This window comes from Hyphopichia burtonii (assembly GCF_001661395.1).
Source record: "Hyphopichia burtonii NRRL Y-1933 unplaced genomic scaffold HYPBUscaffold_4, whole genome shotgun sequence".
Classification (NCBI taxonomy): Eukaryota; Fungi; Ascomycota; class Pichiomycetes; order Serinales; family Debaryomycetaceae; genus Hyphopichia; species Hyphopichia burtonii.
This window is the reverse complement of record NW_017963731.1, coordinates 22,715-44,015: the sequence shown is the minus strand read 5'-3', so window position 1 is coordinate 44,015 and position 21,301 is coordinate 22,715. Positions and strand designations below refer to the sequence as shown.

Sequence of the window (21,301 nt, the reverse complement as noted above, 5' to 3'; positions counted from 1 at the left end):
GTCTTTCAATCCAGATTTTTCACTCTCGATCTATTTTTTTTTTTTTTCAGTGAATGGCGAGTATTAAAATTCCGCTTACTCTACTAATCTTATCATTATTTACTGATAATGTATTGATACGGTTAAACAATGTATTATAGAATTGAAAGACTAATCATCGTTAAGAATAAACTTGCAGAAATATTGAATACCAGCAAATGTTTCTTCACCAACGGGTTCGATATACTTATGTGGTAATAAGAACCCATGGTTCCCACTATCACGTAGTTTTAATTGATAAGCCCAGTAAGCTTTATTATGATACATGTAATCAAGAGCAGTACCGGAACCCAAATCAGGTAACAAGTCACTATCACGATCTAAACACGCCGGCAAAACACTATAATATTTACCAGAGTTGGTACGAATGGCCTTGGAAATCCCATAGGCCAATTCAATCAAATTTTCTTCATCTCTTGGGTTTTGTTCACATGAGTATGCATAAGGCATTAATATTTCTTCGGAATATGAATGCAAATCCAAGTAGCCCCAGATCTTATGATCTTTGTTGGTAGCATTAAGATAGTCATCCCAAATCTTTGACTCATAAGCTTCAAATGCGTATTCTCCACTGTATTCTTCACCACAAGCGTCATCGCTTGAATGGGTCCAGTGGAAGTTATAAGAGTGATCAATGTCAATACCAAGACAATTTTTAGGATTAGGATCCTCTGAAACAGCTTGACGGTTCTTACGCCATAATCGATCATGCTCCCAAGTATAAACGTATCCATCAGGATTCATGACAGGAATGAATAAAAAGTCGAGTTTGGATAAGATCCTACGATTATCGGGATTATTTTCATAATATTCAAGCATTTTGTAGATCGTGTATAACAGGGTCGAAACCGAAATCCACTCCCTGGCATGGGTTCCTGTAGTAAGAACAATTGTTTTACGATCATGATGCTCGATGTCGTCATCTGGTATCGAAAGATGGACCACGTTCAAAGGTCTGCCTTCATAAGTCTTACCGATTGTTTCTAATGTTATCACGTCTGGATAAGTATCAGTGAGTAATTCTAGCCATGAATTTATGAGCTCTAAAGGACGGTACTCTTTGAAAAAAAGGTCAGAAGTGGCATGGAAATCACCTTCAAAGTTCATCGTTTGAGCAGAGTATGGGTAGGTTTCGAAAATGGACTGAGCAAGATCTTCAATGACAACTTTATAGGTCAAATTGGTGAATTTCCCCTTCAATTTTTCCAAATTATCAGAGTTTATTTGAATATCGATCGATCTCCCTGCCGAGTTTTTCGACCATTTCTTAAATTCAACTTCTGGATCTCCGCCAACCAACGCTTTAAGCAAGTCTTCATCCTCTCCGTAGTTCACCCTTATAACCTTATCGGAGGAGTACTGTTGCAAGTTTATTGGATGCTCTTCAAAAGTGCTGTAGTGGGGTTTATCATTCTGCCTAAACTGGAAAATCAACTGCTTTTCTTCGCCAGTGAGTCCTGTGACAGCACCCACTGCCATAGAAACAAGCCAGGCTAATATTACTAGCGTATAAGGTATCATATTTGCCAGTTATTGGAGTATGGAACTTGCTTCCAAATGATTTTTTCAAGAAATGGAGAAAAATTCCATGATTTCGGAAACGAACTCCGTACCTCTCGATTTAAACTATAAAACCTTATTTCATAGACCCGATTTCTTTATCAACCGATGTCTTTTGCTGCTATTGGAAGGGTATTGGGGTTGGCTATCATGGTCAATGGGTTCAAGAGATCCATTAGTCTCGAGCTCCCCCCACACTTGAAACATGCTGGACAATTACAATTTTTAACGAATGTTGCATTACTTTTAAGTATAATGTTTGGATCATTAAGTCTAATTCTTGATACATTTGGGTTTAAATCATCGAGGAAGATGAGTATTTTCCATGTTTCTATATTCAATGTTGAGTTTTTGGTTACGGTCGCTTATTGGACTTTAATGCTTGTTTTTCCCGATATGCTTAATCAGGATTCTTTTGAAGTATCTTTTTCATTGGATTTTGCGATCCATATCACTCCATATGTGTTCTTATTAATTGATTATTTCAGAAAGAAGGTCGCTGTGAGTGCTAAGGAGAGTTTTTTGGGAACCACGGGGATATTAGTGAGTTATTGGTGCTACATTGAAGTATTAATGTATGGCAAAGACTCAACCATTTACAAGTATCCATACCCATTTTTAAATGAATCCGGATTATGGCGTAGACTTACATGGATAATCGGGTTTTCCGTTTTGGCTAATCTAAACCATATGATCAGTAAATCATTTAATAAGTTTATGTATAAGAAATCTAAATAAACTATTCTATCTTTTTAGCTTCTATTTCTTCATCAGAAGAACCCACAATCCAGTCGTAAAGCATACGCATAAAGATGAATTGGGAGAATCCCACAAATGCAACCATACCAAAGATCATGATCCTGGTTGATTCCTTTTCTGTGTTCAAAAACATATATGGATATGAAGCACCCGACTCCACGTCTACCAATTTTTTCAAAAGAAAGTAGTAGGCAGTTGATAAAACAGCACACATGGATAAAGCACTAGTTGCAGTCAAGGTCCATCTGGGCATGAAGATCAAGTAATCAACAAGTAATGAAACCACCGGCAATAAATGGATACATAAATCAGTTACCAAAGGTAATGACATTTTTTCAGGCTCAGCAACCAATAAATGTAAAAAGAATATTCTTAAAGGCCAATAAACGCAAGCAACAACTGCTTCTAGCGCAAGCCCAATTGGATGTAAGTTATTTTTGACTTCAAATAACTTTTCTGATCTTGATACATGAGCAAGAAACCCAATCAAGAAAACACATAATGAATAAACAAGACTTAAATTAGTAAGAAACTGCCAGTGTCCACCTCTTATAAGATGGGGTGGTAATGGTAATGAAAGAATCAGGAATATCCCATATAACCCACCGAGAATAGAGAAAAAAGTTATCGCCGTGATAACTGGATCACCAACTGTTCTAGCCATGCTATTTTACCGACTATCAAACTAAGCTTAAAGCGAATACTTGGACGTTTAAGTAGTAACGGTATCTTGCTCTGATGGCTTTCGGTACGGTACTTTTTTTTTTTTTTTTCGCTTTTTCCGTACGAAATGCAACCGGTGTACGGGACTCTCTCGTCTATTGGTTGCTAAAACTACAAATGTAACCCAGTCGTGATCGTTAAAGATTATAGAATCAGTCCAGTTTACCGAAGAATCTTGATAACCTGGAGGAAGAGTTGGAGCGAGAGTTGGAGCGAGAGGTTGAACGGGATTTGTTGTAAGGAGTAAAGTCGAATTCGTCTGAATCAGAAGCAGGTTTTTCAGATTTGCGTCCCCGGTCTTCAGGTTCACTAGGTTTATCAGGATGAGAGGATGAAGGGGGCTTTATATTCTTTGAATATACTTGGGAGTTTGAATTGGAGTGTTTATGGCCTTGCAAAGTATTTGTTGGAGATAAAGTATTCAATTGTCTTTCTTGGGCAGGAAGGTTTGTAGAAGAGCCCGATCTTGAAGAAGAAGGACTTAAAAATTTATGTTTCTTCTTTTTATTTGGATTGTAAGTGGGGTAAAGGTCGATTTCCGCTAACCAATCTTGAAAATAGCTTTCCAGGGCAATTGGATTGGTTAAGATTTCAACGTACTGATAACTTGGTTTAACCACAATCACTGGAACAAGAGCACATTCCAAAAAGTGTTTTGAGATTGAAGACTTGGATAGGAACGATTTCCGGGTATTACGATCATCATAATGATGGGTACCCACCACCATCATTGCGGGACCATATTCTTCAATTGCCTTTTTCAATAATTTTTGAGGTTTGCCAATGGCGGTTTCAAAAACCACTGCAACTTTCTTTTTATGAGAGTTTAGAGTTTCAATTGAATTCAAGATTTTTTTCGCCTTTGACTTGTCGATATGATCGAATCGTTTTTCATCCAATACTTGTAGAATGATGAGAGTGTCTCCATTGATGACCATTTCATCGAATAGCCATTCGATTGCTTTCAAAGATTCTTGGTCATTATTAAACCCCACAAGAAACAGTTTATTGTTGCGTCGAAACTTAAACTGGGGATGCTTCAATTTACAAGTATAAGTTTTATGATGATCATGAGTGGAAGTATCAAAGGAAATGCCTCTTTCCAAAGATTTAAGATGAGGTAGTTGAGGTCTGGTATTCAAATTGGAAAGACGCGACGACGACGACGATCTCGACACTAAGGGAGAAGTTTGGGCTCTAAATGCCGCATTGATATTGGTATTGGATAAAGACTTGACTTTCAAATGGTCCAGAGTACTGATGGAAGGACTTGCAATGGGGCTCGGAAGTTCTGATGCTGAACTTACCGAATCAGAGTCGTAATCATCGTAATATAGTCTACCTAATAAATCCAGCGACGTATTTTCTTGTTTGTACGAATCCACACTGTCGTTACTTACGTGAAACATCATCGCATTCAATCTAGTATTCATCTGAGTTTCACTTTCTTCATTTTCATCATTCTTAACTTTGACTGCTTTTTCTTTAGCATACTGTTTAGGAGTTTCTATTTCATCATTTTTTTCATCATCCAAATCACTAGCTTCATCTGACTTTGGCTTCGAGGGTTTGCCTCCGCCAAAGAAGAAATGGGCCATGTCCTTAACACTTATATAAGGGATCTCTCTAATGGTTATCTCTGATATCTAATTTCTTATGATAATTCTCACTTTTGTTTTTCTGATGTCGGATTTCGATTTTTTTTCTAATGCCTTGACTTTTTTTAGAGTGCCTATTTAAATTACCCAATCATCCCCTAACTTAGTCTTTGTGATTATACTGTTACAAGACCCTTGTTAAACGAATATTCATTTAGTTGAGATGAAGAATGAGAAAAATGGTCGTAAAAAATGATGCAAAATTAATTGAATATATCTATATATACCAAAGTGAGAAAACTATATACAATATTTACTTTGATATTTCGTCTTCCATGTATCTACCGGTGTCTATACCTGAATTGTGTTCGACAATGCCCCATAACCGATCCATTTTGATGCCTCCAATGTCATCAGCAACGTAATAATGTTTAGCTGAATCATTCCACGTAGAATAAGGTTTCCAAAGTCGTTGTTCATTAGGAGGAGTTAACTTCAAGGTCTTATTATCGGAAACCGTTAAAACCTCATTATAAGTCTTTCCTCCGGTCATGTTCAATTTTTCCATAACCAACTTCTCTTCGCTGGTTAAATTTTCTAACGTTTGTGGTTTATCTTTATTATATAACCGGAATATTCTGGTGACGTAGTCCTTGGTTTTATACTGCACTAGAAGAGCAGGAACAGTGCAAGATGCCAAAGTTGTATATGCATATATATCTTCAAATTGAACCGATTCGAAAAATAACTTGGAAGCGTAGATCCCCAACACGGAAAAACTTAAACTTAGTCTTTTCAATAACGAAACGTACTTTGCTCCGGGAGACTCGTACAACGGCTGGTACGAGAGCCTGTAGTTCTCCGGCAATGCTTTGGCACGCCATGCTCCCGGTTCCTTCACGTACACGATATCGTTGTATAACGTAGGTGACCAGGGATTATTACTGGAGATGATTTCGTCGTTATCGACGTTCGAGTCGTCCGACTTATAGTTGGTGCTGGCAAACCGAACAGCCCTGACCTGTGTTCCAACCGGCCTAAGACCACGAGAGACTCTGGATAGCATATTACTGGATCTTATCTTATCTTGTATTATGTCTTTATGTCTTTATATCTTTGAAAATTCTTTTTTGTCGGTTGGGGTGATTAGGTAAGTGCTTAGGTAATAATAATTGTGTCACGTGATATATATTTACACCCGTATAGTTTGTTTGTATCACGTGATATGTGTTCACACCCGTACACTACCATATTTCCAGTAACCAACATAATCGACAGAACTCCTACTACACCCCCACGGCACCAGCTACAGCATGTACTCACTGGCGGGTGCCCGTAGAACCATGGTGAAGTCACCGGCGCAAGAGATGTGTATGGGAAAAGGCAATCAATTTTTAGACGCGCTCATTTCAAAGAAGGAAGAAGAAGAAGAAGAAAAAAAAAAAAAAGAGAAGATGGTCGATTACTTCTTCTTCTTTTGAATCAATCAATCAAATAAGAATGGACGGAGATCAAACCAGTAAGTTTATACCAGAGTACCGTCGTACCAACTTCAAGAACAAGGGCCGTTTCCAGAGCGATGAATTAAGAAGAAGAAGAGAAACGCATCAAGTTGATTTGAGAAAACAAAAGAGAGAAGAAGTCTTATCCAAGAGAAGAAACTTTGTTAACGATGGTAGCGCCGGAGGAGGTAATGATAGTGAAGACGAAGATGCGTTCAATGCAGGGGGGTTTATGGCTGACGGGAACAGTGACGAAATACAATTCTATAGTAAATTACAACAAGATTTACCAAGAATGATTGAACAAATTCAACAAGGAGATTTTGAAAATCAATTAGCAGCAACGGTTAAGTTTCGTCAGATATTATCCAGAGAACATAATCCGCCAATTGATATGGTGATTAATTCCGGGGTTATTCCCAAATTGATTGAGTTTATGAAGGATGATCATCCCGACATGTTACAATTGGAAGCTGCTTGGGCGTTGACTAATATTGCATCGGGTAATTCTGATCAAACCAAGGTTGTTGTTGAATCCGGTGCAGTGCCATTATTTGTTAATTTATTAAACTCGCAATCGTTGGAAGTCAAAGAACAAGCCATTTGGGCTTTGGGTAACGTTGCTGGTGATTCTGCTGATTTTAGAGATTTTGTACTTGGATGTAATGCCATGGATCCCGTATTGAGTTTATTCAACACCACCAAGATGTCGTTGGTCAGAACTGCCACCTGGACTTTATCAAATTTGTGTAGAGGTAAAAATCCTCAACCAGACTGGTCAATTGTTCAACAAGCCATCCCCACTTTAGCTAAATTGATTTATAGTGTTGATGCAGAAACTTTGGTTGATGCTTGTTGGGCGGTTTCATATTTAAGTGATGGTACCACCGAAGCCATTCAAGCGGTGATTGATGCAAGAATCCCCCATCGTTTAGTTGAATTATTAAGTCACGAATCAACCTTAGTTCAAACTCCGGCATTGAGAGCAATTGGTAATATAGTTACTGGTAATGACGTTCAAACCCAGATTGTTATTAACGCAGGGGTATTAAGTGCATTGGGTCCGTTATTAAATAGTCCAAAAGAAACCATTCGTAAAGAAGCTTGTTGGACTATATCCAATATCACTGCTGGGAATTGTGAGCAAATCCAAGCGGTTATTGAAGCCAATTTAATTCCTCCAATCATTAGGTTATTAACCAAGGGGGATTATAGAACTAAAAAGGAAGCTTGTTGGGCTATATCAAATGCCTCAAGTGGTGGATTAACCAGACCAGAACAAATTAAATATTTGGTTAATCAAGGATGTATTAAACCGTTATGTGATTTATTAGCCGTGGCCGATACTAAAATCATCGAGGTCACCTTGGATTCTTTAGATAATATCTTGAAAATGGGTGAAATGGAAAAGGAAGCCAAGGGTCAACCAGTCAATGAAAATACCTTATACATAGAAGAAGCCGGTGGTATGGAAAAAATCTTCGAATGTCAAGCAAATGAAAATGAAAAAATTTATGAAAAAGCTTATAGCATCATTGAAAAATACTTCTCCGATGATGACGATCAAATTGATGATAACGACGTCAATCCTCAAGCTTACGGGGATCAATTTGGTTTTGGCGTTGACCCAAACCAACAGCAAAATTTCAATTTTGACTCCGGTTACATGTAATCTTTCCTCTTTGTATTTTCTTCTTCTTATATTATTATGATTTTTTATTTAGTATTACTATCTCTGCATCTCTACTTCTAGTCATCTCTATAATACAACCCTCTATCATTCAATAAACATTCTCTATTGCATTTCCCGTTGTAGAAGTCGGTTAATGGAAACCTCCGTACATTTTTTTCGGAGTAATTACTACTTGTTTTTTTTTGATCGAGCCACGACCTCGTGGACAGCGAATACCTACCCGGTATATCCATCTCGTCTGTTGTACTACTACTGCTGGTGCTACTGGCACTATACTGGCACTGGCGTTGTACTGGCACTGTGGTAGAGGTATTATATGGATATAGCCATTACATAATCCAGCCAAATTTGGATGTTTACCTTTTTTGCGCATACAAAAAAAAAAAAGTGAATAAAAAATCTCTCAGCGGTTAAGATTTTTAAGTCCCGGCAATTCCAATTCCCTCATTGAAAATTCACTTTAAAAAGCTTTGAGAATAGCTATTACTTCTTTTTTAACCAAATTAAGTTAATATGAAGTTATCATCGATTATTGTTGGTTTGACTGCCTCCAGTGCTGTTGCCTCTGCTGCCGCCGCCAAAAGAGATAACACCGGTACAGTTACAGTTACTGTTACTGGGTCTACTCAAACTCATAAAGACGGAAGATTCGACAAGACCAAGCCGGCATCCACTTCTTCATCTTCTGGTACTCACAAGTACGGTAGATTCGATAAGACCAAGCCAGCTTCGTCTTCTTCTTCTACTGGTACCCACAAGNNNGGTAGATTCGATAAGACCAAGCCAGCTTCGTCTTCTTCTTCTACTGGTACCCACAAGGATGGTAGATTCGATAAGACCAAGCCAGCTTCTACCTCATCTGCTACTGGTACCCACAAGGATGGTAGATTTGACAAGACTAAACCTCCAGTGACTACTACTGTGTACGTTCAACCATCTAGCTCCAACAAACGTCAATTTGTTGCCAACAAGGCTGCTAACGCCAGTGGTAACTCTTCCAGTAACTCCACCAACGGTTCTTCCGGTGCTTCTTCCACCACCGCCGACTCGGGTGCCGTTCTTAACGGATTCAACTTGGGTGTTGCTGGTGCCATTGCCGCCGGTATGGTTTTGGTTGTTTAATAGATGAATCCTTTAGACTTATATTTAAAAAAAAGAGAAAAAAAGAGACTATAAAAATAATACCTAAAATTTTGAAAGCTTTTTCAGTCATAATTCATTTTTTTTTTTAATTTTGTTTTAATTTTTTTGTTTCCTTCGTTTATTTCGTTTCGTTCATGCTGCTAACTAGGAAGAGTCTATCTATAAATGAAGTTTATTTATAAGACTCGCCAGCGATTGCATATTGATACTTTTTTGTCGACTCAGTTGGTTATCAATCTGAATGTCTTCATATATACATTAATCTTTAATACATATTGTTTATTTAGTAAACTATTCTCTGCTTAATATTTGCCAATTCTTGCGATAACTCATTCTTCAACTGTTCGACCTGTTCTAATTTCAACTTTAACTGGTCAACCATACTCTCGTCTTGACTGAAGGTGATCAAGTTGTCCGGTTCCGCGTTGTGATTCAGTTCAACGTAACCTCTTTTAACCATCGAAGTGATGATTTCAAATGCCACTTGGGCCCCATTGGTAGCAGTGATCTCGGCGTTATCAAAAGCAGGGGCAACTTCAACAATATCGGCCCCAACAACGTTTAAACTCTCGAGGTTTCTTAAAACATGTATTAATTCTCTCGGTAACCATCCCCCAGGTTCCTGGGTCCCGGTCCCGCTGCCAAAACCAGGATCCAACACATCAATATCAACCGATAAGTAGGTGGGGGTGTTAGCAGGTACAATCAGTAAGATTTTTTCAATAACGTATTGGGGGCCCTTTAACCAGATATCGTCGGCTAAAATTCGAGTGAAATGTTGTTGATCATCACTTTCATAATCTCCCAACCCGGAAAGCTTGGTTCTTATCCCGGCATGCACGTTATGTTCGGTGGTTAATCCTTCTTTGAATGCCTTCCATAGCATCGACCCATGAGTGGTTTCACTTTGGTCAGAGTGCCAGAATGACGGATACTTATCTGGAGCCCAAGTATCCAAATGAGCATCAAAATGAATTACATTAATTGGACCATAAACCTTATGTAATGCCCTTAAATGGGGTAAGAGAACTGAGTGATCTCCTCCAAGAGCAACATACTTTGGTGGTAATTCAGTGGTATCATTTGAATTTTGTCTACGAACCAATAACTCTTCAAATGCTGCATCCATTTGCTTGAATGCCAAATTATTATCCATTGGTGTAACGGGGACATCTCCACAATCAATAACTTTGGCCCACGATTGGTACGGATTATAATTGGCTCGTTGATTCCATCCTCTTAATGACGTTTGTCTTTGCAGGGCTGATCTAATGGCTCTTGGTCCAAATCTGGCCCCCGGTCTATAAGATACCGCAGTATCGAATGGTACCCCAATTAACGCAACATCGTATTTGGCTTCACTATCAATTAAACATTCGGTGTGTTCCAAATGGGCAAACGTATTGATCCCTTGAAACGGCCATAATGACCCCCACATATCTTCTAAAGTTGGTTCCTGGGTCCCATCACTCGATTGATAAATAAACTTATCCCCCGATTCATGGTGTATTTGGTTAGCATTCACTAATCCAATCGCTAACGTGAATAATAGACTGAGCTTCATCCTTGCTTACCGTTCGTCTTGCCTACCGTTCGTCTTGCTTACCGTTCGTCTTGCTTTCAATCGTGGGATCCCTGCTAGTATTTATACTCATCTGTTGGTTCCGTGAAAAGCGGAATTTTTCTGTTTGCAGCATTCCGCTAAGGATGGCTCATTAACAGATAACTATTCAGGTTGTATAATAGGGTTGGATAATGGGGATTAGATATGACTCGTTATCCTAGTAGAGGGGATTAGCCTTTGTATTCCAAAAGACGGTCGGTTCATTAAAGTAAACTAATAAGGATTGTCGTTTTGAATTGGGCCAACTTTACGAATCCTCAATCCTTCACTGCTCCTTGACCACTGGGAATACAGTGACTGTAATGACAATTGTTGAATATCCCCATTTACAACCCATGAAACTTACAACTCTATGATACTAGCCACTGCTTTCAATCATTAGTATTATCGTTGATGATTCTGGTTTTATTGGAGTGCACGGAGGTTTGTGATGCAAATTTACCAGCCTAACTCTTGTTACAGCTCAAACATGGCACCATTGAGTGTATAACTGAGTGCTGGTGTAGGGCAGGCTCCTGTAATATCATTCCACCGAATAGTAGAAGTATACGGTCTGAAGACAAATAAGTAAAACTGAAGGAAATGTACGGAAGTACAAAATTGAACTTGAAATTTTAAGCCAAGCTGAATGTGAACAGTTGTTTAAGTCTACCAACTCACTCTTTTGACTATCCTTCAGCTCAATTGGTATAATGGGGTTTTCAGACTTTAGAAAAGCTCTTAAGAAGATCGATAGCTCTTTGAAAGAGCACAAACAACAAAAACAGGGACAACAACTGGATAACGGTGGTCAACAGGTGCAACAACTGGATAACGGTGGTCAGCAAGTGCAACAAGCAGACCCACAGTTTTCATCTAACCCAACCAACCCGTCTAAGGGGGACTTGTTTTCGAGGCCAATTGCTACTTCAGAGCCTCCAGCGATATTCAAAAGGGTAAAACATAATCAATTACCTAAAGGATGTAATTATGGTGAAAATGATGCTCCGATTCAAACTAACAACTTTTCAAATAATTTAGCTTTGGAGGATCAAACATTCCCGGTCTGGCCATTACCTTATTCTCTTTGGTTGTCAAAGGATCCTGGTCAAGATGTTGGATTGGCCGTTAACCATACTGAAGCTAACCAACAGGTTTTCGGGCCCGAACCCGATGCTGATCCAGCACAGTTTTATTTCAATCCTCCTAAAATCAAATCATTTGTGTTTTCAGGTGAAAACTTTCAAGAGTCAAATGTGAATCTTAATTTAGAAAACCATCAAAAATTGTCAATCGTTGCAAAACTCTCAGTCACCGGAAATCAAAACGTTACTTTCCCCATAGTCCATGGAATGGGGTTTGTTACTGCTGTTTATAAGAAAATAAAGCCAGTCATTGCATCTCAAGTTGGTGTTCAACAATTTAAAAAAATTGGCTCCGTTGGTAAAAATGTTACAAAATACAGAGCAGTTTTATTTAACCAAGTTCCGTGGTCGATTTACGTTAGTGGAGACGATGTTTCACTTGACTTGAGAGATCCTAATCATATTGTTGGTAATTCTCAGCCAGGAGGCTCGGTTGTCATTCAATTGGCTCGTGAAGAATCTAAACACTATGATAATTCGGCTGGTATTTATCCTATAGCAGCCCATTTACAAGGAAGCGTCAATGGTAAAAAGGGTCAATATAAATTTGTTTATGAAAACAAAGGTGAAAGTTCTAATGGAACTGGTCTTGTTTGGTGTTTACCTCATCATCAAGAAGTATTGACTAATGAGGTTAAAAAGCAAGATACTGGACTCGAGCTCGATTCTACGACAAAAGGTGTAATGAAAGCTTATACAACAAATCAAATCGTAATGGAGGAACCAGAGTTGCCCCTTGACATTGGATTCGAACCATGGTCTTCTGTTTCGGGCTTCAAAGGTGAAGCAACCTACTCGGACGGAGCAAAAACAGTCATTAGAAGGGCCGCCGAGCAAGAAATCAACCAAGACGTAATTGGTATGGCAAACATTGATTCTATGTATACTTCAGGTAAAATTTTAGATAAATTTGCTTATATCGCATACGTTACTCATTTCATATTGAATGATGATGATTTGACTGGTAAAATCTTACCAAAAATTAAAGAAGCAATCGAAATCTTTGCTCAAAATAAACAAAAGTATCCTTTGGTTTATGATACTGCGTGGAAAGGTCTTATTTCCTCTGCTGAGCCAGCAGCAGATTTTGGGAATTCCAACTATAATGATCATCATTTCCATTACGGATACCATATTCATGCAATTGCCCTTGTGGCCAAAATTGATCAATCTTTTGATAAGGGTGAATGGCTTAAAGAAAATAACAATTTAGTTGGTGACTATGTCATTACTTTATTGAGGGATATTGCAAACCCATCAACTGATGATAAATACTTCCCACAATCAAGAGCATTTGATTGGTTTCATGGTCATTCATTTGCCCACGGTATTTTCGCAAGTGGTGATGGTAAAGATGAAGAATCTTCTTCTGAAGATTACCACTTTGCTTATGGTACTAAGCTTCTCGGTCAAGTAATTGGAGATGGTGATATTGAGGCTAGAGCCAACTTGATGCTTGCAATCATGAGAAGATCAATGAATATGCATATGTTATTCTCTGATGATAATAAAATTCAACCAAAAAGATTCATAAAAAACAAAGTAGCTGGTATCACATTTGAAAATAAAGTTGATTTTGCTACTTATTTTGGAAGAGGTACTATATCTGATGAATGGATTCATGGTATCCACATGTTACCAATCACCCCCATCTCTTCATATATCAGAAAACCAAGCTTTGTCAAAGAAGAATGGGATCAAAAATTGGGCAGAATTGTTGATCAAATTCCAGACGGTTGGAAAGGTATTTTAATACTTAACGCTGCTCTTTTTGATCCAAAATACTCTTGGAAATGGTTCTCCAGGGACGATTGGGATGACAGATTGATTGATAATGGTATGTCGAGGACTTGGTCTTTAGCTTATATTGCTGGTATTGGTGGCTCTGATTAGTTCCATTTGTGTCATTTAAATGAGACTTTATCACGATATCTGATACATATAGTTTATAAAATCCTCAGAATTGGCATTCACAATTACCATGAAACCAACTACTGTAGTCTCAAAAGTGCTCATGTCTACTGACGTTTCTGAATGTGAACCACTTGGCTTGTAGATTTTGTATTGCGTTACCTAAAACGAAACCATCAAAACCTTTTATAATTGGCAAATTTTAGGAAGTCTGAAAGTTCATCTATGATCGAAATAAAGTAAACATTTGGTTCGTCCAAGCCTCGCATCTTGACATTGAGATGACAAATACAAAGTTCTAACCAAAGAACCAGACCTGTTCTATCGCCCAATCGTCTCTTTTAGAAAACTCGACTTAAAATACCTCAAAATATTCGTTCTGTCTGGGGCTTATAAGCATTTCGGTACAGCTTCTAGTGTGTTTTTGATGCCATACCGTAATTCAGCTACTCCTTTTATGTACTTCCATCGTTTTCCAAGACTAGGTTATTGAATAATCTTTGAATTGTTTGAGCTTAGGCTGCGAATTTAACCAACGTCTCGGTATATGTCGGATTTTGCGGCAAACCGGTGAAGCGCAATCGTACAAAAATAGTAAATCGTTGCTTCAGCCTATATAAAGATAACAAATCCTCCAACAGCTTCGTCTCTTCAACCAGAAGTAACATAACCAAAAGTTATATCAAGATGGCCAAACACCTGTTCAATAACGTGAAAGAAATTGCCGGCAAGTTTCCAGGTAGCACTGACAGTCTATTCGTGGATTGTTATTTGACTGATCTGCCAGATTGCAGCAGCCGAGTATTCAAGTTGTACGATAATTTACCAGCACATTATCATAAAAGCTGTGATGAAATTCTCTACCTTTTGCAAGGCAAAGCTAAATTTCATATTTTCGACGATGATGGTGTCACTGAAGTTGAAAGCCAGATAATGGAACCAGGGCTGATGGTGACCTTTTTTAGAAACACTACCCATCAAGTTGAAATCATCGAAAGTCCGGTGTTTTTATCGTGTGACACACCAAGAAGACAGCCTGATGATGTTCATTTTATACATAAAGAAGAAACAGAAGGAGTCAAATTCGTAAATCATATGGATAAACTGGGAAAGTTTTGCTGTTGATTTCTGTTTACTTAAGACTTAGTCTGTATTTTATACAACGTTGAAAGGCATTCAGTATAACGGCCCGATACATAATACATGTTTTACAATGGTTTTCGTAAATTTAATCGTAAGACTTGATTGTTCCCATTAAGTTAACAATAATCGTAATTGATAAGGTCAACTTATAGTCTTATTGCGAAAAAAAACGATACAACTGTGGCATATACTAAAGGTATTTTAACGATTAGATCTTCTAATTTTTATTTTTTGATTCGAAGTAATTTGGGCATCAAAATGGTTAAAATTATCGCTGGTGGAGATGCCTTGTACTCTTCAACCAACTTGAAAGAACGAATTGATCCAAAAATTGTCAAACTTCTTACTGAAAGTGATGTTGCATTCTTGAACGCGGAATTCACTACACCCAAGCCAACTACTCCTTCAGCAGCAGGTCGAGGATATTTGACGAGTATCAAGCCTCGTTCGCTTGATGACTTGCTATCGCTTAATTTCAAGCTCATATCATTTGCTAACAACCATACGGTAGAATTTGGGCATGAAGGTTTGGTTGATACTATCGAAGAAAGTGAAAAAAGAGGAATTCATCCTGTAGGAGTTGGAAGATCTCTTGAAGATGCTAAGAAGCCCCAATTTTTTGATTCTTCAACTGGTAGAGTTGGTATTGTTGGTGCATCTTCCACTCATTCTCATATTGCACTTGCTGCAAGTAATGGTGCACATACTCCTGCGAGAGCCGGTCTAGTACCACTAAGATGGACATTATCTTATGTATTGCCAGAAGAACAATATAAGCAGTTTGAACAAATTGACATCTTATTAGGAACAAGAAAGTCAATGTTGGAATCGGCCCGTGTTGAGGTTCGTACTGGTGAAGTTACTGGTGATGACTTTTTCAGATTTGGTCATTTATTTGACAGTAACTTGGTTGTAACCAAAGCTAAAGAAGGTGAATCCGCTCATGTGAGGACTACTGCTAACGAAATTGACTTGCAAAGGCTTTTACGAAGTGTAAAAGATTCTGCTGAAAGGTCTAATTTACCAATTTTTTCACTTCATACTCATGAAGGTGACAACAACAATTGGTATAACCCAATCCCACCAAAATTCATACAGAAATTTGCTCGGAAAACTATTGATTCCGGGGCAAAAGCTTTCATTGGACATGGTGCTCATATGCTTCGTGGAGTTGAAATCTATAAAGGAAAACCTATTTTTTATAATGTCGGTAGTTTCTTAATGGAATTCGAGCCGGGTGAATCATTTATTGGTCCAGAAATGTACGAGAAATATGGTTTGGATCCAAGTACGTCGTTACCATCTGATCTCCATAATCTTAGATCTTATGGACCAAAAGGTGAAGCTATCGGATTTAGGAGTGGTCGAAAGTTTTCAATCAACATCCTTGTTGAGCTTGAAATTGACGAAGATGATGAGGATTCTTTTCGATTCAAAATCATTCCAATCGATTTGGGTCTTGATACTAGGCAAAATAAATTGAAAAGAGGTTTACCAGAGTGGGCCACAAATGACGTTGCAAAATACGTTACCAATTACTTAGAGGAAAATTCAGCTCCATGGGGTACTAAGTTCAATTATAATGAAGCAACGGGTTATATCAATGTACTTACTGATTAAATTCCATGCTCCAGTTTTATTATTTTATTTTTTGTAGCATATAAGCGTAGTTGGATCTCAAAAGATCTGGAAAAACCGTTTAATCTCGTAAAATTAACCTTAATTATAAATTCCTTTAAAGGATGATGAGATTCTTTTTACGGTTGGTGATCCGAACGATGTTGAAACTGTGGCATCCAATTTAAACTTTATTCACAATAATCGTAATATGGTCGCAGGTTACTATAAAAGTACCGGGATTCTGGTAAGATTGAAGAAATGAATGTTTCATAGTAAGGTAAGATGTCTTTGGAAAATAGAAAACCGACTTCGAAAACAAGTTCGATTGTGGTAGAAGAAGACCAATTGGATAGTGTACATATTGAAGACTCCTATCAGAAGACATGGAAATCGAACATATGGACCAATTTAGACTATTCTAAAGAGCATCGAACTATTTTGAATAAATTAGATTTTTGTGTTTTAGTTAGTGCTATGCTATCAACGTTTGCAAAATACATCGATAAATCTAACTTATCATCAGCGTATGTATTGATATAGAGGAAAACAAAATGAGTACTAACAATAAGCCAGTTATGTTTCAGGAATGAAGGAAGCCATTGGAGTAGAGGGAAATGAATTGAGCTATGCTAATACCGGGTATAGTATAGCATCTATTATTTCAGGATTTGTTGGAGGTATTTTGATGGTTACCTTGAATACAAGATGGTACATTTTAACTATCGAGAGTTTATGGACTCTAGTAACTTTTTGTTTTGTATTAATCAAGACTCCTACCCAAATGATAGTTTTAAGAACATTTATCGGGTTATTGGAAGGTAGTCATTTTGCAGTATTAATGTTTTTAGTTGGAGGGTATTATCTCAAAATAGAGGTCGCCAGGAGATGTAATTTAATAAATGCCTTCACTGCAATTGGGCCAATGTGTGCATACGCTTTACAATCCAGGGCAAGTGCACTGCTTGATAAAGTCAATGGGTATGCTGGATGGCAGTGGTGCTTTTTACTAGATGGAATAATTAGTACTGGGGTACTTATTTTTCAATTTTTTTTCCAAGTAGATAAGTTGGAATCATTAACACCTAACTGGTTCTGGTCACAAGAGGAAATCGATTATCTTAGATCGAGGTTGCCTGCTAAGAATAAAGATGAAAATTCCAGACAAATCAATAAAATTACATTAGTTGATTTGAAGAAATTCTTATTGACTTGGAAAGTTTATCCGATTTGGCTTTATTCTATTCTTAATAATTTCGTTCAAGAACCAGCAGCAGCTATTCCATTCTATTTTAAAGGTTGGAATGCAATCAAGCCTGGATCTTACACTACGCCACAAATCAATAATTTAACCATTCCTTTATATGCCGTTCAACTACTTACTTCGATAGTATCTGGATGGTTGTCCGACGTCGTCTTCAAAGGAGATAGATGGCAGGTTATGGCAATTGGTATAAGTTGGTCAACGGTTGTTTATTTTTACTTGGGAACTCATAAAATATTTGAAGCCCATAGAGCTACCATTCTCTTTTTCATGTACAACTCTGGAGTGGCACAAGGAGTAGCAGGCCAATTTTGGGCACAAGCACAAGATAGTTTTGAGTCTGATTCAAAATTGAGATCATTTGTCACCGGTGGCATCAATCCTGCTTCGGGTGTCTGTGGTGCCATTGTTGGACCTTTGCTTTACCCTTCTTCCAAATTACCAGAAGTTTACACTGGGTATTTGGTCTCCGGAGGTGCAGGCATTGCGTATGTTCTGTTGAGTGTCTTATTTGGCCTTTACCTATATTTAGAAAAGAAGAAGACTATTGAAATCACTAACACGTGTTAAGCATTGCAGTAATTCATCTATCCAATTGCCGCAAAACGAAGAGAAGCAGAAAAATACTTCAAAAAAAGATCATCAAAAGATACCAACTTCGAATTTAAGTATATTGAAGTATAGTTTGATTTTTCTTTTGTGCGAGGAATAGGAAGCTGCAACAATGTAACGTAATAGTCTAAAGATCCAATATCTGGTTCAAAGAAGAAAAGAAGAAGAAGAGATGAAGATTCTTCGACGAATATTCATTTATGTATGCATAATATCTCATTGCTTCTTCCTTGTTTCCATAATATCTTCGCTTGTAATATAAGTCTACGAGGAATCAAATTCTTCGTCTTCTGGAACAATGCTTTCTTCCTTTTGCAACACTGTTCACAATAAGATTATGTACTCGTGACTCTCGTACATCTCAACAGAACGAATACAAATAGCCAATAAAACTCAAGTGATTAGCTTTGAGTGAAGATACAGGGACATCTCGTAATGGGTCCAAGAACTCATGCATTTCGGAGCTTATAGATCTCATGGTAGATAGTTCATAGATAAAGTTTTGGCAGCTTTTCTTTCAGGAAGAACAATATATCTCTGTACCATTGCTTGGATACCAATATATTACATGCATGAGCTTTGAAGGAAACGGCAAGTGTTAAACGACAACCATTGATGTATTCTTAAGAATAACAAATCGTTGTAGAGCTCTTTACACCGAACCCATTATTCTGCTTGTTCTGTGGGATTATTTCTTTTCGGGTCCGTTAGCCTGATATCCTTTTCAGCAGCACGTTTTAAATTGCTGATACCCGGTTCAATCCTATACTACCAGGCTTACACACAAAACCACCGTGATTATGTTTAGTGACTGCCTTGACTTATACTTACGTCCGTTCGATTACTTGTTCTGGGTTATGAGGCGTCTTTCCACGATAATTTTCCTTCATCAAACGTTGATGAATTGTATTTGTTGCATAATTTTCGCGGTTCAACATAACTTTAAGTAAATAAACAATAACTACGACAGCCCGAACTACGAGAGCCCGAACTACTCAGTAAGGTCTTTGGCAGTCAGAATCATAGAAAACGTTCTTCACTTACCAGGCTTTTAGGACCCAGCCTGATGTCCACCAGTGTTATGTGAGTTAATTCATGTATATATATATCAGCAGATATGGTTTTGCTTAAAGTTATTTTTCGTCTGTTTTTTGCAGCTAGTGACTTTGTGAGATGAATTTTTTTTCATATTTAGCTTTTCTTTCAGTATTAACATATATCTCTGCATATCAACTGAGTTCCTATGCTCCGTTTCAAGTATCCTGTCCCCATAATCAGAATTATACTCGAACTGCTGATTCGCTATCAAATGATGAAAAAAACTGGTTACAAGGACGTAAAAAAATTACTAATGAAAAGTTGATAAGCTTTTTGGAGTATGCAAATTTAGTTGATTTCAATCCGTCAGAGTTTATAAACAACTCTTCCATTGGTAATATCGGCTTGGCTTTCAGTGGTGGTGGTTATAGGGCTATGTTGGCTGGTGCTGGTATGTTGGCTGCGTTAGATGAAAGAGTCGATAATGCTAATGTAAATGGACTAGGTGGACTTTTACAAGCTTCCTCTCACATAATTGGTTTGCTGGGTGGAAACTGGTTAACTGGTACTGTTTTCATGAATAATTTCACTTCGGTTCAGAATATCTTAAGTAGTGATCTGCTATGGCAATTGGAGAATTCGATTTTGAATCCTGGTGGCTTGGATCTTGTTGATACTATTCAATATTATCAAAACATCAAAGATGACATTGATGCTAAGGAAAGAGCTGGATTTGAAGTGACTATAACAGATACTTGGGGTAGAGCTTTATCAGATCAATTTTTAACTGATACCAAAGATAATGGTGCTTCTGCTCGTTGGTCAGATATTGCAAATAATCAACTTTTTGAAACCTTTCAAACCCCTTTCCCTATTTCTATAGCTAATGCTAGATACCCCAATAACATCATTATAAACTCCAACTCCACCATTGTTGAATTAAACCCTTTTGAAGTAGGTTCCTGGGACCCTTCCTTGTATCAATTTACTCCAACAAAATATTTGGGTACTAAACTTTATAATGGGGCTGCTAATGGGTCTTGTATCCGAGGTTTTGATAATGCTGGCTTCATTATGGGAACTTCCTCCTCCCTTTTCAACTCCATTCTTACTACCATTAATACTGAGTATATTCCTGCTGCTGCATCAGGTATTGCTAAATGTGTTTTACAAGACATCGCCAAAACCGATGAGGATATTGCTGCTTATAAACCAAATCCTTTTTATCACACGAAGACTGGCTACTCTGCTGATCTATCCAACCATGAAACTTTAGCTTTGGTAGATGGTGGTGAAGATAAGGAAAACGTTCCATTCTATCCGCTTCTTCAACCAGAGCGTAATATGGATGTCATATTTGGTTTCGATGTTTCTTCTGATACAGACCAACACTGGCCCGATGGTACTGCTTTAGTCAGTCCTTACGAGAGACAATTTTCCGATCAGGGTAATGGTACAGTATTCCCTTATGTTCCAGACCAAAGAACTATCCTTAATCTTAACCTTACTGCAAAACCAGCTTTTTTTGGTTGTAATGCCAAAAATTTGACTTCATTAGGTGGTGGAACAAACACTCCTCTTATAGTTTATACCGCAAATAGACCATTCACTGCTTGGTCTAACACTTCTACTTTTAAATTGAGCTATCAAGAATGGGAAAAAAGAGGTATGATTCAGAATGGGTATGAAACAGCTACAAGATTGAACGGTACTTTAGATAAAGATTGGCCAGCGTGTGTTGGCTGTGCTATAATAAGAAGAGAACAAGAAAGACAAGGTCTTGAGCAATCGGATCAATGCAAAAAATGTTTTGAAAAATACTGTTGGGATGGTACAATTGATGATGATGAAGTTCCTGGTGTTAATTTCACTGATGAAGGGATCACATCTGGGAATAACGAAAGCGGAAATAGAACCCTTACTAAATTCAGAGATAATTTGCTTTAATATA

At 37.8% G+C, this 21,301-nt stretch overlaps 13 protein-coding genes across 13 annotated transcripts; 8 read left to right on the top strand and 5 right to left on the bottom strand.

The window, feature by feature from the left end:
- Positions 1–118: 118 nt before the first annotated feature.
- On the bottom strand, positions 119–1,590 carry ECM14 (putative metallocarboxypeptidase). The gene has a single exon (XM_020221231.1). It carries the CDS (start codon positions 1,516–1,518, stop codon positions 151–153), a length of 1,368 nt encoding a protein of 455 aa, XP_020075859.1. The 5' UTR covers positions 1,519–1,590; the 3' UTR covers positions 119–150.
- Positions 1,591–1,707: 117 nt separating this feature from the next.
- Positions 1,708–2,337, top strand: HYPBUDRAFT_109018 (uncharacterized protein; the record flags this gene model as incomplete). Its single annotated transcript, XM_020218674.1, has 1 exon — positions 1,708–2,337. One exon carries the CDS (start codon positions 1,708–1,710, stop codon positions 2,335–2,337), a length of 630 nt encoding a protein of 209 aa, XP_020075858.1.
- Position 2,338: 1 nt separating this feature from the next.
- HYPBUDRAFT_110125 (uncharacterized protein) lies at positions 2,339–3,022 on the bottom strand (the record flags this gene model as incomplete). Its single annotated transcript, XM_020218747.1, has 1 exon — positions 2,339–3,022. One exon carries the CDS (start codon positions 3,020–3,022, stop codon positions 2,339–2,341), a length of 684 nt encoding a protein of 227 aa, XP_020075857.1.
- Positions 3,023–3,233: 211 nt separating this feature from the next.
- Positions 3,234–4,679, bottom strand: HYPBUDRAFT_109438 (uncharacterized protein; the record flags this gene model as incomplete). The annotated part of the gene is made up of 1 exon (XM_020218701.1): positions 3,234–4,679. One exon carries the CDS (start codon positions 4,677–4,679, stop codon positions 3,234–3,236), a length of 1,446 nt encoding a protein of 481 aa, XP_020075856.1.
- A 175-nt stretch (positions 4,680–4,854) lies between these two features.
- Positions 4,855–5,750, bottom strand: HYPBUDRAFT_152861 (uncharacterized protein). Its single transcript, XM_020221230.1, has one exon. It carries the CDS (start codon positions 5,743–5,745, stop codon positions 4,993–4,995), a length of 753 nt encoding a protein of 250 aa, XP_020075855.1. The 5' UTR covers positions 5,746–5,750; the 3' UTR covers positions 4,855–4,992.
- Positions 5,751–6,001: 251 nt separating this feature from the next.
- Positions 6,002–7,984, top strand: HYPBUDRAFT_152860 (karyopherin alpha). Its single transcript, XM_020221229.1, has one exon. It carries the CDS (start codon positions 6,180–6,182, stop codon positions 7,851–7,853), a length of 1,674 nt encoding a protein of 557 aa, XP_020075854.1. The 5' UTR covers positions 6,002–6,179; the 3' UTR covers positions 7,854–7,984.
- Positions 7,985–8,387: 403 nt separating this feature from the next.
- Positions 8,388–8,996, top strand: PGA14 (Pga14p; the record flags this gene model as incomplete). Its single annotated transcript, XM_020222254.1, has 1 exon — positions 8,388–8,996. The coding sequence occupies one exon, from the start codon at positions 8,388–8,390 to the stop codon at positions 8,994–8,996; it is 609 nt and encodes a 202-aa protein (XP_020075853.1).
- A 47-nt stretch (positions 8,997–9,043) lies between these two features.
- HYPBUDRAFT_204244 (uncharacterized protein) lies at positions 9,044–10,957 on the bottom strand. Its single transcript, XM_020223036.1, has one exon. The coding sequence runs from the start codon at positions 10,579–10,581 to the stop codon at positions 9,301–9,303; it is 1,281 nt and encodes a 426-aa protein (XP_020075852.1). The 5' UTR covers positions 10,582–10,957; the 3' UTR covers positions 9,044–9,300.
- A 376-nt stretch (positions 10,958–11,333) lies between these two features.
- On the top strand, positions 11,334–13,658 carry ACF2 (Acf2p; the record flags this gene model as incomplete). The annotated part of the gene is made up of 1 exon (XM_020220132.1): positions 11,334–13,658. One exon carries the CDS (start codon positions 11,334–11,336, stop codon positions 13,656–13,658), a length of 2,325 nt encoding a protein of 774 aa, XP_020075851.1.
- Positions 13,659–14,010: 352 nt separating this feature from the next.
- HYPBUDRAFT_204207 (cupin domain-containing protein) lies at positions 14,011–14,903 on the top strand. Its single transcript, XM_020223035.1, has one exon. The coding sequence runs from the start codon at positions 14,364–14,366 to the stop codon at positions 14,799–14,801; it is 438 nt and encodes a 145-aa protein (XP_020075850.1). The 5' UTR covers positions 14,011–14,363; the 3' UTR covers positions 14,802–14,903.
- Positions 14,904–15,077: 174 nt separating this feature from the next.
- HYPBUDRAFT_148583 (capsule synthesis protein, capa) lies at positions 15,078–16,439 on the top strand (the record flags this gene model as incomplete). Its single annotated transcript, XM_020220131.1, has 1 exon — positions 15,078–16,439. One exon carries the CDS (start codon positions 15,078–15,080, stop codon positions 16,437–16,439), a length of 1,362 nt encoding a protein of 453 aa, XP_020075849.1.
- Positions 16,440–16,721: 282 nt separating this feature from the next.
- HYPBUDRAFT_138796 (MFS general substrate transporter) lies at positions 16,722–18,395 on the top strand (the record flags this gene model as incomplete). The annotated part of the gene is made up of 2 exons (XM_020219692.1): positions 16,722–16,963; positions 17,013–18,395. 2 exons carry the CDS (start codon positions 16,722–16,724, stop codon positions 18,268–18,270), a joined length of 1,500 nt encoding a protein of 499 aa, XP_020075848.1. The 3' UTR covers positions 18,271–18,395.
- Positions 18,396–19,378: 983 nt separating this feature from the next.
- Positions 19,379–21,297, top strand: HYPBUDRAFT_156944 (uncharacterized protein; the record flags this gene model as incomplete). The annotated part of the gene is made up of 2 exons (XM_020222253.1): positions 19,379–19,395; positions 19,551–21,297. 2 exons carry the CDS (start codon positions 19,379–19,381, stop codon positions 21,295–21,297), a joined length of 1,764 nt encoding a protein of 587 aa, XP_020075847.1.
- Between the last annotated feature and the right edge of the window lie 4 nt (positions 21,298–21,301).

Bases quoted from the DNA above. Each gene is read 5' to 3' on its own strand.
- ECM14 (XM_020221231.1), bottom strand. From the start codon at position 1,518: ATGGCAGTGGGTGCTGTCACAGGACTCACTGGCGAAGAAAAGCAGTTG.
- HYPBUDRAFT_152861 (XM_020221230.1), bottom strand. From the start codon at position 5,745: ATGCTATCCAGAGTCTCTCGTGGTCTTAGGCCGGTTGGAACACAGGTC.
- HYPBUDRAFT_152860 (XM_020221229.1), top strand. From the start codon at position 6,180: ATGGACGGAGATCAAACCAGTAAGTTTATACCAGAGTACCGTCGTACC.
- HYPBUDRAFT_204244 (XM_020223036.1), bottom strand. From the start codon at position 10,581: ATGAAGCTCAGTCTATTATTCACGTTAGCGATTGGATTAGTGAATGCT.
- HYPBUDRAFT_204207 (XM_020223035.1), top strand. From the start codon at position 14,364: ATGGCCAAACACCTGTTCAATAACGTGAAAGAAATTGCCGGCAAGTTT.